At 42.8% G+C, this 13904-nt stretch overlaps 1 protein-coding gene across 8 annotated transcripts in view; it reads right to left on the bottom strand.

The window, feature by feature from the left end:
• UEVLD (UEV and lactate/malate dehyrogenase domains) overlaps window positions 1-13904 on the bottom strand; it is a 59193-nt gene that overhangs the window by 20928 nt on the left and 24361 nt on the right. For 7 of the 8 annotated variants that reach the window (XR_010147508.1, XM_001173464.7, XM_001173417.8 and 4 more), the window contains one exon: window positions 7668-7770. Coding sequence is in view for 7 of the 8 variants with exons in the window: in XM_001173464.7 (XP_001173464.3) it covers window positions 7668-7770 (103 nt within the window). In the remaining variant the exon portion in view is untranslated. Of the gene's footprint in view, window positions 1-7667; window positions 7771-9697; window positions 10444-13904 lie in introns of those variants that run through there. The other variant, XM_063783897.1, reaches the window with a different exon arrangement.

Below are 13904 nucleotides of genomic sequence, written 5' to 3' on the forward strand. Positions count from 1 at the left end.
CCAGAAGAACCAGCAACTATCTCAATCCTAATCAGCTGAAAGCGATCTCTGTCTCCACCCAACTTCGAGTCATCACTGTCTGGACCACTCTCTTGGCATTAATCACATAGTGCCTCCTCACTCTCTTGTCATGAATAACTGTTTATATATTGCATGTGTCTTTTTATCTAAACTTTAAGCTGCTTCTGACCAAATAGAGTCTTCCATTTCTATCAATCTCTTGCAGCAGTTCTTAAATGCTAGGCTAGGTGCCTAAGCCTAACCTGGGAAGCTTAATAAAAATGCAGAGTAGCCCATGTTCTGAAGATTTTACTTAAATATATAAGGGGAAATAGGTTCCAGAATGCAAACCCCCAGATGATTCTGATGCACAGCCAGGTTTGGTTAGCATTGCTCCACAGGCAACTAAGTTCCTTGTACCTGGCACTCAAAATCTTTGACTTTTCAAGTCTTCCCTTACAAGTTGATGATTTAACAAGGGAAGAAGATTATACAGTTATAAAGAGAATTAGAAAGAACTTTAAGCATGATTATTAAAGCTATAAATTACAAGGTTAAGGATCAGGATAGGCCGGGTGCAGTGGCTCACACACGTAATCCCAGCACTTTGGGAGGCTGAGGTGGGCAGATCACGAGGTCAGGAGTTCAAGACCAGCCTGGCTAAGATGGTGAAACCCTGTCTCTACTAAAAAGAAATTAGCCGGGCGTGGTGACACGTGCCTGTAATCCCAGCTACTCAGGAAGCTGAAGCAAGAGAATCGCTTGAACCTGGGAGGGGGAGGTTGTAGTGAGCTGAGATCGCGCCACTGCACCCCAACCTGGGCAACCGAGTAAGACTCCATCACAAAAAAAAAAAAAAAAAAAAAAAAAAGGATCAGGATAAAAGTTCATTCGACAATAATGAATTCAACAAACCCCTACTAAGGTCCTGTCATGTCACAGGTAATGTGTTAGGCCCTAAGAACACAAAAGTGAACATGATATTGTCCCTACTCTATATATCACACAATGTAGTACAAGGGTTAGTAAGGAGAGCTTCAGAATGAGACTGCCTGGTTCAAATATGAGTTGTCCCACTTAGACATTAGCATAATGCTAAGTTTCCTCCCATGCCAAGAACTCAGTCAGCATCTGTGTTACCAGGACACAAGCCTCTCACCTCTTTCCCATTTCTATAGGTAGCCCAGAAAAAACTATATCCTTCCTGCTAAGCCAAGGTCTACAACCTAAACCAAAGGCTGGTCACAGTTATACTAAGGGATGATCAAATCAAGTATGTCAAAAGACCCAGTAAATAATATTTCATGCTTTAATATACTACTGTTCTCGGATTATGAGGCCAATGTTATGATGAATGAAATATGAACTCATTTTAAAACACTGCTGATTATTTAAAATACTGAAAGACCAGGTAACTCTGTATCACATAATGATGGGTAAATACCGTGCAGACCTACTGAAATATTCTAGCTACTCTATCAGTCTGAATATACTGAAGACACTACACATATTTTCATTTATCTGGTATATCATTAAGCCATTCTTACGGTACTAAAAATTATTGAATATACTCTTTTCAAATTATTTAATATGACCCAAAATTTTAGAAATGTGTGTTCTCTCATACTAATGATAATGACCCTTAATCTAGAAAACTGTGCTAAAATGATAGCTATTAAAAATCTTCCTGAAGGCTAGGTGCAGTGGCTCACGCCTATAATCCCAGCATTTTGGGAGGCCAAGGCAGGTGGATCACTTGAGGCCACGAGTTTTGAGACCAGCTTGAGACAACATGGTGAAACCCCGTCTCTACTAAAAATACAAAAATTAGCCAGGTGTGATGGTGTGCACCTGTAATCCCAGCTACTCAGGAGGCCGAGGCAGGAGAATCACTTGAACCCAGGAGGCGGAGGTGGCAGTGAGCCGAGATGGCACCACTGCACTCTAGCCTGAGCAACCGAGCGAGACTGTCTCAAAAAATAAAAATAAAAATTAAAATTAAAAAATTAGGCCGGGCACGGTGGCTCACGCCTGTAATCACAGCACTTTGGGAGGCTGAGGTGGGCGGATCACCTGAGGTTGGGAGTTCAAGACCAGCCTGACCAACATGGTGAAACCCTGTCTCTACTAAAAATACAAAATTAGCCAGGTGTGGTGGCACACAACTGTAATCCCAGCTATTCGGGAGGCTGGGGCAAGAGAATCGCTTGAACCTAGGAGGTGAAGTTTGCAGAGAGCCAAGATGGCACCACCGCACTCCAGCCTGAATGAGTGAGACTTGGTCTCAAAAAGAAAAAAAATTAGGCTGGGCGTGGTGGCTCACACCTGTAATTCCAGCACTTTGGGAGGCCAAGGCGGGTGGATCACAAGGTCAGCAGATCGAGACCATCCTGGCTAACATGGTGAAACCCCATCTCTACTAAAAATACAAAAAGTTAGCCAGGCATGGTGGCATGCGCCTATAGTCCCAGCTACTTGGGAGGCTGAGGCAGGAGAATCACTTGAACCCAGGAGACAGAGGTTGCAGTGAGTCGAGATAGCGCCATTGCACTCCAGCCTGGGTGACAGAGTGAGGTTCTGTCTCAAAAAAAAAAAAAAATTAGCCGGGCATGGTGGCGTGCTCCCGTAATCCCAGTTACTTGGGAAGCTGAGGCAGGAGAATAGCCTGAACCCAGGAAGCGAAGGTTGCAGTGGGCCACGATTGTGCCACTGCACTCCAGCCTGTGCATCAGAGCAAGACTCTGTCTCAAAAAAAAAAAAAGAAAAGAAAAAAGAAAATACAGTCACTCATATGATGGAATATTATGTAGAACGTTTTCAAAGAAATAGAGTTACTTAGAGCTATATGTACTGTTAATAAACATCTTCAAAAGTGTAGAATTAATTCCTTAATAAGTTAAAGATCAAATTACCTTATAATCCAGCAATTTCACTTTTGGATATATATCCAAAAGAACCAAAAAGAGGTATTAAAAAAACTGGTACATGAATGTTCATAGTAGCACTAGTTACAATAGTAAAAAAGTGCAACCTGATGTCCATTAACTGATAAACGGATAAATAAAATGTGCTATATCCATACCAAGAAACATTAGCCACAAAAATGAATGATGCACTGACACATGCCACAATATGGATGTACCTTGAAAACATTATGCGAAGTGACACAAAAGTCACATACTATATGATTCCATTTATATAAATTAGCTAGTAGAGGAAAATCCACAGAACAGACAGATTAGTAGTTGCGAGAACCTGGGAGAAGGGAAAATGGAGAGTAATTGCTCAATGTGTACAGAGCTTCCTTTTGGGGTGGTGAAAATGCTGGAAATTAGTGGTGATAGTTGCACAACATTGTGAATGAGTACCTAAAGTCACCAATGGTAAATTTTATGTTATGTGTATTTGAGCACAATAAAAAGATAAAAGGATTTAAATATATATACTATTATATGCAAAAAACAAGTGCAAAATCAATTCCCTCGGTCTGACTCCTAAAGCAACTACTCTTAATAGTTTTTTTTTTTTTTTTTTATTTGAGGCGGAGTTTCGCTCTTGTTGCCCCCAGGATGGAGTGCAATGGCACGATCTCGGCTCAATGCAACCTCTTCCTCCAAGGTTCAAGCAATTCTCCTGCCTCAGCCTCCTGAGTAGCTGGGATTATAGGCATGCACCACCACATCTGGCTAATTTTTGTATTTTTAGTACAGATGGGGTTTCTCCATGTTGGTCAGGCTGGTCTCGAACTCCCGACCTCAGGTGATCCTCCCGCCTCGGCCTCCCAAAGTGCTGGGATTACAGGTGTGAGCCACTGTGCCTGGCCATTTTTTTTTTTTTTTTTTTTTTGAGATAGAGTTTTTACTCTTGTTGCCCAGGCTGGAGTACAATGGCACAATCTCAGCTCACTGCAACCTCCGCCTACCAGGTTCAAGCGATCTTCCTGCCTCAGTCTCCTGAGTAGCTGGGATTACAAGAACCCGCCAGCATGCCTGGCTAATTTTTTGTAGTTTTAGTAGAGATGGGTTTCCACCATGTTGGCCAGGCTGGTCCTCAACCCCTGACCTCAGGTGATCCACCCGCCTCGGCCTCTCAAAGTGCTGGGATTACAGGCATGGGACACCGTGCCCAACATCTTAACAGTTTCTTAGTATTTCTCCAGATTGTTGGTATATACACAAGCATAACTGTGTATGTATGTATCTGTATGTAAATTTTCATGCTCATATGTATATATGTATATCCCTCCCCAAAATGTTATAGTAGTTATTAAAAAAGACATCAAATGATCAGTCAGCTGCAGTCATCTATGTGTGTTACAATGGAGCATTACTAAAATTTCCAAATGAGCTTTAATTCCCTGAATTATTAATGTACTTCTCCATATCTCAGAATATATTCATGAGAAGTCAGTTAACATTACATTTAAAATTACTTCATCTAAGGATGGGTGCAGTGGCTCATGCTTGTAATCCCAGCATTTTGGGAGGCCAAGGAGAGAGAACGGCTTGAACCTAGGAGTTCAAGACCGACCTTGGCAACATAGTGGGACCCTGTCTCTACAAAAAATGAAAAAATTAGGGCCAGGCGCGGTGGCTCACGCCTGTAATCCCAGCACTTTGGGAGGCTGAGGAGGGTGGATCACGAGGTCAGGAGATCAAGACCATCCTAGCTAACATGGTGAAACCCCATCTCTACTAAAAATACGAAAAATTAGCTGGGCATGGTGGTGGGTACCTGTAGTCCCAGCTACTCGGGAGGCTGAGGCGGGAGAATGGTGTGAACCCGGGAGGTGGAGCTTGCAGTGAGCGGAGATCGTGCCACTGCATTCCAGCCTGGGTGAAAGTGCGAGACTGTCTAAAAAAAAAAAAAAAATTAGTCAGATGTGGTGGCGCATGCCTGTGGTCCCAGCTACTTGGGAGGCTGAGATAGGAGAATCACTTGAGCCTGGTAGATCAAGGCTTCGGTGAGCCATGATTCTGCCACTGCCCTCCATCCTGGGCAACAGAGTGAGACACTGTCTAAAAAAAATAAACAAATGAATAAATAAAATTACTTCATCTAATAGTAATTAAATAAATGCTATCAGAAATATACAACCAAGCTGGGTATGGTGACGTGCACCTGTAGTCCCAGATACTTATGAGGCTGAGGCAGGAGGACTGCTTGAGGCTAGGAGTTTAAGACCACCCAGGGCAACATAGCAAGACCCTGTCTCTGCAAAAATGAAAATAAATTAGCCAGGAATGGTGGCACATGCCTGTAGTCCAAGCTACTTAGGAGGCTGAGGTGGGAGGATCGCTTGAACCCAGGAGTTTGAGGTTACAATAAGCTATGATGGCACCGCTGCACTCCAGCTTGGACCACAGAGCAAGACCTTGTCTCTAAAAAAAAAAAAATGTACAACCACAATTAATAAGGGGAACATGAATGAAAGTTACCCCAAGATGATATACACTCATTCAACATTCAACAGATAATTACTGACTCCCTACTTGGTGGCAAGCACCACGCACTACACATCTATTCCAAGGATTCTAGTCTTTCAATTATCTGAAGCAATACCTATTGATGGTTAATGAGACACACAGGAAGAAACAATTTCTTCAGTCCTACGTGGCCTCACAACCTCTAGAGTCCATATACTGAAGAGTCTCCTAAAGTGATTTTGAAGAGTTAAGAGGTCCTTTAAGAACTTCAGTACCTGAAAATCACAGGCACAAGAGAATATCCAGTTCCCCAAAGAACTTCTACATGAGACCTACAAAAAAGATCCTTAAAGCAACTATGGTACTCTTTCCAGAGAAGGAAAATGAACTCATTGTATCCTACAGGCAGCCGAAGGCTTACTAAAACTTTTACACCTAACTTTTACAACTGATAGGTATAATTTCAACTTTTCTGACTACCATTCCTTAGTTTATTGAGGCTTGTAATACTGTATGTCTTTATATATTATTTGGAAAATATTGTCAAGGAATAAAGGGGACCTAAGGAAAGGCAAAGGAAAGCCAAACAACTATAGCATGTTATAATCTGACCTTACCCATAACCTGGTAGAAAGGCTTTAGGAAATGTTTATTCTAGTTCAGTGGCCTTTTTTCTTTTTTTTGGATCATGCATCCTTGGTAAAATACTTTCAACTCCACATCCCCAAATATGGTATTTACCTACATAAATATGTCTATACTAATATGTTATGTACATTATAAAATACATGCAAATTTTTTAATTAAAAAATGAGATAGGGCAGGGTGCGGTGGCTCATGACTGTAATCCTAGTACTTTGGGAGGCTGAGGCGGGCAGATCACTTGAGTCCAGGAGTTCAAGACCAGCCTGGGCAATAAGGCAAATCCTGTCTCTACTAAAAATACAAAAATTAGCCAGGTGTGGTGGTGCATGCCTATAGCCCCAGCTACTTGGGAGGCAGAGGTGAAAGGATAGCTTGAGCTGGGGAAGTGGAGGTTCCAGTGAGCTGAATCATGCCACTGCACTCACGCCTGGGTGACAGAGTGAAACCCCGACTCAAAAAAAAAAAAAAAAAAGAGAGAGAGAGAAAATTTAACATTTCAAACGTTTTGTTTTTGTTTTTGTTTTTGTTTTTGTTTTTTTGAGACGGAGTCTCACTCTGTCGCCCAGGCTGGAGTGCAGTGGCGCATCTCGGCTCACTGCAAACTCCGCATCCCGGGTTCACACCACTCTCCTGCCTCAGCCTCCCGAGTAGCTGGGACTACAGGTGCCCGCCACCATGCCCGGCTAATTTTTTTGTATTTTTAGTAGAGATGGGGTTTCACCATGTTTGCCAGGATGGTCTCGATTTCCCGACCTCATGATCTGCCTGCGTCGGCTTCCCAAAGTGCTGGGATTACAGGCGTGAGCCACCGCGCCCGGCCCACTCAAATGTTATTGACATAGAAAATCTTTTTATTATTAAAATTTATTTTAACAATATATTTTTAGTGCAATGAATGTAAACTGAATTTTTTTTCTTTTTTTCTTTTTTTTTTTTTCAGAGACAGGGTCTCGATATGTTGCTCAGGCTGGAGTGTGGTGGCTATTCACAGTCACAATCCTAGTGCATTGCAGCCTTGAACACCTGGGCTCAAGTAATCCTTCTGCCTCAGCCTCCCACGTAGCTGGGACTACAGTCATGAGCCACCACACCCAGCTAATTTTTTTTTCTTATTCTTGGTTTAGCACTTTGCTATATACCAAAAGGTAGGTATTATTTCTACTTTATAGATGAAAAAACTGAAGTTTGAGAGATTATATAATCTGACAAATGTCAGCACTATTATGGCAGAGCAGGGATGGAAACTTCTATCTGTAGAACTCTAAAGCCAATGCTCTTAACCAATATATTCTAAGAAAAGAGGCAATCAGAGATAAATTTATTTTGAGGTATAAGTCAAAAACAAAGAATAACTCCTTCTGACCAATCTGAATAAATCTGAATTATTTGCTCATTTGATTCCTATTAATATAATCAGTTAAAATCCCTGAATGACTCCTTGGGTAAGTCATTTAACTTATTTCAATCTTAGTTTCCCATTATGTAAAATGAGAGACTTGGACAAGGTGATCTTTAAGGTGCTTTTCAGCATTAACATTCTAGGAGTCAAAAATGAAGATCTAATAAGGCAAACATCTTTAAGCAGAATAAACAGACCTTTGCTGATCTCCACATTAGGAAGGTTGAAGATTTCAAGGTCCATCGTGGCTCCTTTAGTCCCTTCTGAGAGGTCTAACAGGACAAGCCTGTCTGCAATACCCTGTACAGTAAGAGAAAGAACATTACACTGAACATGGCCAGTGACTCAATTTAAATTCATTCAACAATAAGGACTAAAGGACAATAAACAGGCCTCATACACTGTCTTTTAGTGTTAAGAAGAGTAAGTAACACAATAGCAATAAAAGTGACATGCAAGCAAGAAATTATTAACTTTGGCCGGGCTTGGTGGCCTGTAATCCCAGCACTTTGGGAGGCCAAGGCGGGCGGATCACCTGAGGTCAGGAGTTCGAGACCAGCCTGGCCAACATGGTGAAACCCCGCCTCTACTAAAAATACAAAAACCAGCCAGGCATGGTGGCACATGCTTATAATCCTAGCTATTCAGGAGGCTGAGGCAGGAGAATCGCTTGAACCCAGGAGGCAGAGTTGCAGTGAGCCAAGATTGTGTCACTGCACTCCAGCCTGGGCGATAGAGCGAGACTCTATCTCAAAAAAAAAAAAAAAAAGAAATTATGAACTTCAATAAGTAATCCTTTAGGCTGGACTACTAAAAGCTTTAACAGGGCTTAACTCACAAGTCACAGACTGCAGGTTTCTTTTGAGAACAGCATTTCACTCTTGTTGCCCAGGCTGGAGTGCAATGGTACAATCTCGGCTCACTGCAACCTCTGCCTCCTGGGTTCAAGTGATTTTCCTGCCTCAGCCTCCCAAATAGCTGGGATTACAGGCATGCACCACCATGCCCACCTAATTTTGTATTTTTAGTAGAGACGGGGTATCACCACGTTGGCCAGGCTCATCACGAACTCCTGACCTCAGGTGATGTGCTCGCCTTGGTCTCCCAAAGTGCTGGAATTACAAGTGTGAGCCACCGTGCCCGGGTCTGCAGGTTTCTTTTTCTTTTCTTTTCTTTTTTTTTCTGAGAAGGAGTCTTGCTCTGTCGCCTAGGCTGGGATGCATTAGCATGAGCTCAGCTCACAGCAACCTCCACCTCCCAGGTTCAAGCGATTCTCCTGTCTCAGCCTCCCAAGTGGCTGGGATTACAGGCGTGCACCACCGCACCTGGCTATTTTTTATATTTTTGGTAGAGATGGGGTTTCACCATGTTGGCTAGGCTGGTCTCGAACTCCTGACCTCAAGTGATCTGCCTGCCTCGTCCTCTCAAAGTGCTGGGATTACAGGCATGAGCCACCATGCCTGGCACCTGCAGGTTTCTTTTAATGGGATGAGTTAATAAAGATGACTTGGTGCACTCAATACTTCTGCTATTGCTCTTGATTTATGTTTTCATTTTGATGTTATCATTTTCATTCTGAAAGTGCTTTTGGGTCTATTTGTGTGTCTTATTTCTAGTAGAAAAGTTAAAAAAATAATGCCAGCTTTTTCTTAAAAAAAGTATAATAGCTATAAAATCTAAAATCAAATCCTATTATCATGCAGTACTCTCCCCAGAGATCTCATGGAAAATACTCCACATGCCTGTAAATAGGGCGGCACAGTGGGCTGACTGTAAATAACAGCATGGAAACTCCTAAAAATCAGTTTACCTTTATGGAAGGTCTTTCTTCAAAGTAGTAGGAGACTTGAAGATATCTCCTATTTTAGGATTCACGGGCAAAAGTACCCAAAGATCTACCAGAGTATCAGCAGAAAGTGTGATGGTAAAGAAAACAACCCTGGCTGGGCACGGTGGTTCACACCTGTAATCCCAGCAGTTTGGAAGGACAGGATGGGCATAGGCTGGAGTCCAGGAGTTTCAGACCAGCCTGGGCAACATGGCAAAACCCCGTCTCTACACACACACACACACACACACACACACACACACACACACACACAGAGAGAGAGAGAGAGAAAGAAAATAACCCTGCTACACTATGTATTAGCTATGTAACACCAGGACAGTCACTGAATTCGGCCTTACTTTATGAGGTTGTAAGGATTAATTATGTGACACAGGGTTTGCATATAGTAATCACCTCTAAAACATAGTTATTAATTTTATTGCTAACCATACCCATAAGGAAAATGCAAAGAAAACTATGAGTTACCATTTTCATTTATAAGGCACAAAAAAATCCAAAAGTTTAGCAGTAGTTGTAGGAAAATAAGTATTCTTACATATTATGGGTATGGGAATAAACTGGTATAATTAATAAAAGATAATTTGACAATTTTCTATCAAAAATTTAAAACAACTCCTTGAATCCATCAATTCATTTATAGAAATCATCCTACAAATTTATCAGTACATGTGTAAAAGAGTACAATATTAAGGATATTCATAAGACTAGGAACAACAAAACGTTCATCAGTAACAACGAGACAATATAGTGGTTTATAGCAGAGATTGAAAAAGTTTTAAAATGTCACCATGTAATCAATCAGTGAAGCATATATTATCACCAGGGATTTTATTAAAATGCAGATTTTGGCCGGGCATGGTGGCTCAGCCCTGTAATCTGAGCACTTTGGGAAACCAAGGCAGGTTGGTTGCCTGAGTTCAGGAGTTTGAGAGCCCCGTAGCCAACATGGTGAAACCCTGTCTCTACCAAAAATACAAAAATTAGCTGGGCCTGGTGGCGCATGCTTGTAGTCCCAGCTACTCGGGAGGCTGAGGCAGGAGAATCTCTTGAAGCCGGGAGGTGGAGGTTGCAGTGAGTGGAGATTGCGCCATTACACTCCAGCCTGGGACAGAGCGGGACTCCATCTCAAAAAAAAAAAAATGCAGATTTTGTTTCAGTAGGTCTGGGAAGGGTCCTGGATTATGCATTGCTAGCAAGAACTCAGGTGGTACCAATGCTGCTAGTTTGAAAGCCACACTTTGTTTAGTAAGGATCTAGAATACAGGCTCTGATAAACAGATTACCTGGTCTTTAAATTCTCGCTTCATCATTTATTAACAGTGTAATTTGGGGCAACTTGGGTAACCGCCCTATGCCTTTGTTTCTTCATTTGTAAAATGTCAGTAATAACAGTACCTAAACAAAGGGTTGTTGTAAAAATGAGTCAAGTGGGCCAGGCACGGTGGCTCATGCCTGTAATCCCAGCACTTTGGGAGGCTGAGGCTGGTGCATCACCTGAGGTCAGGAGTGAGTTCCAGACCAGCCTACCAACACAGTGAAATCCCATGTCAACTGAAAGTACAAAAATTAACCAGGCATGGTGGCACGTACCTGTAATCCCAGCTACTTGGGAGGCTGAGGTGGGAGAATCGCTTGAACCCGGGAGGCAGAGGTTGTGGTGAGTCAAGGTCACACCACTGGCCAGGCACGGTGGCTCACGCCTGTAATCCCAACACTTTGGGAGGCCGAGGAGGGCAGACTGCCTGAGGTCAGGAGCTCAAGACCAGCCTGGCCAACATGGTAAAACCCCATCTCTACTAAAAATACAAAAATTACCCAGGTGTGGTGACGGGCGCCTGTAATCCTAGGCTAAGGAAGGAGAATCACTTGAACCCAGGAGGCAGGAGGTTGCAGTGAGCTGAGATCACACCACTGCAATCCAGCCTGGGGAACAGGGCGAGACTTCGTCTCAAAAAAAAAAAAAAAAAAAAGTTTGCGCCACTGCACTCCAGCCTGGGTGACTGAGCGAGACTCCATCTCAAGAAAAAAAAAAAAGAGTCAAGTGTTTAGACAAGTGCCTGGTACCTAATAAGCATTGTGTAAAGGTTAGTTACTGCTGCTACCACCACTACTTTTGTTGCCACTATTATGAGTGCTATCACTGTTGCAGTCATAATAGTGGCCTATGAATATTGTACTTTGTATCAAAATATTAACGTCTAAAAAGAAAAACAGAATTTTTTTTTGAGACAGGGTCTCACTGTGTTGCCCAGGCTAGAGTGCAACTGCACAATCGCAGCTCACTGCAGCCTCAACCTCCCAGGCTCAAGCAATCCTCAGCCACCCAAGTTGCTGGGACTACCAGTGTGCACCACCACACCTAGCTAATTTTTAATTTTTGTAGGGTGGATGCAGTGGCTGACACCTGTAATCCCAGCACTTTGGGAGGCTGAGGCAGGCAGATCACCTGAGGTCAAGAGCTCGAGACCAGCCTGGCCAACATAGCGAAACCCCCTCTCTACTAAAAATACAAAAATTAGCTGGGTATAGTGGCACACGCCTGTAATCCCAGCTACTCGGGAGGCTGAGGTAGGACAATCACTTGAACCCGGGAGATGGAGGTTGCAGTGAGCTGAGATCATGCTACTGCACTCCGGCCTGGGAGACACAGTGAGACTCCATCTCCAAAGAAAAAAAAAAAATTTTTTTTTGTAGAAATGGGGATCTCGCTGTGTTGCCCAGGCTGGTCTCAAACTCCTGGGCTCAACTGATTCTCCTGCCTTGGCCTCCCAAAGTGCTGGGAGTACAGGTGTAAGCCACCGGGCCCAGCTGAAAAACGGCAAATTTTCCACCCAGACAATTCACAGACAAATAATGACAGTGAGATTCTTCTAACAGTTTAAAAACATGGCCAGGAGCAGTGACTCATGCCTGTAATCCCAGCACTTTGGGAGGCCAAGGCAGGAAGATAGTCTGAACCAGGAGTTCAAGACCAATTTAGGCAACACAGGGAGACCTATCTCTACAAAAAAACTAAAAATTACCTAGGTGTAGTGGCACACCCCTGTGGTCCCAGCTACTCAGGAGGCTGAGGTGGGAAGATCTCTTAAGCCCAGGAGATAGAGACTGCAGTAAGCCATGATCATACCAGTGCATGCCAACTTGGGCTACAGAGAGAAACCTGGTCTCAAAAACAAAAATGAAAAACCATGACTTTCAGACTTTCAGATGCCTTCTTGTGCTTACCAAAAAAAAAAAAAAAAAAAAAAGACAAATAATTACAAATAAATAAAACTTAGTACTGTTAGGGATGTCAAAAATCAGGTTGATGTGCATGTTATTAGCAGCATAAATTAGTTCTGCCTTTCCAAAGAGCAATCTGGCACTATGTCATAAGTGCTATAAAAACCATTCATGCCCTCTGACTCACTAGTCCTATTTTTTAAAATTATGTACAACCAGGCCGGGTGCAGTGGGGCATGCTTGTACTCCCAGCACTTTGGGAGGCTGAGGCAGGAAGATTGCTTGAGCCCAGGAATTCAAGACCAGCCTGGGCAATATGGTGAAACCCTGTCTCTACAAAAAAATACAAGAATTAGTGGGGATGGTTGCTGGCGCCTGTAAGCCCAGCCACTTGGGAGGCTAAGGTGGGAGGATGGCTTGAGCTGGGGAGGTGGAGGGTGCAGTAAGCTGAGATTGCACAACTGCATTCCAGCCTGTGCAACAGAACATGACCCTGTCTAAATAAAACAAAATAATGTATGACCAAATAAAAATTCAGACGAGAAAATAAGCAACTTGAAATGTTTATAGAAGCATTTATTTAGTGACAAAAGACTGAATACAACTCAAATTCTAATTAAGAGGTAATAGCAGGCCAGGTACGGTGGCTCACACTTGTAATCCCAGCACTTTGGGAGGCCAGGGCAGGTGGATCACTTGAGGTCAGAAGTTCTAGACCAGCCTGGCCAACATGGCAAAACCCTGTCTCTGCTAAAAATACAAAAATTAGCTGGGCGTCATGGCGCATGCCTGTAGTCCCAGCTACTCTGGAGGCTGAGGCAGGAGAATCGCTTGAACCCAGGAGGCGGAGGCTGTAGTGAGCCAAGATTGTACCACTACACTCCAGCCTGGGTAACAGAGCGAGACTCCACCTAAAAAAAAAAAAAAAAAAAGAGGTAATAGTGTATTCAAATGGAGGGTGAAAGAAATAAAACTATAGCATGCCAAAAGTTGGCATATTTAACTCTGAGCAGCCAGCTTTTAAGATATTCTAGCTCCATGGATATAATTTAATTATTTGCTGCAGTAGAACCCACCTCCAAGACATATGTGAGTCTTAAATGGAAAGGGAAGAATTTAGATGGCAAAACAATCAAATATATATAGAAAAGAAAAACTAATGCCAGCCACCAAATAAATATATAGAGGTACAGCTATTCTATTCAGGGCTACATCTCTCAAATGACAAAAGACATGCTGTTATCATGATACTAGGCTCTGGAGGGAGGCAGGCAGGTCTTTTGAACCTCTCTGGAAGGGCATTTAAGCTTTCCTGCAAACAATTTATGCAGACACTAGTAAAAAGGACTGATGAAAAAAACAA

Source organism: Pan troglodytes, chromosome 9, assembly GCF_028858775.2.
Source record: "Pan troglodytes isolate AG18354 chromosome 9, NHGRI_mPanTro3-v2.0_pri, whole genome shotgun sequence".
NCBI classification, from domain to species: domain Eukaryota; kingdom Metazoa; phylum Chordata; class Mammalia; order Primates; family Hominidae; genus Pan; species Pan troglodytes.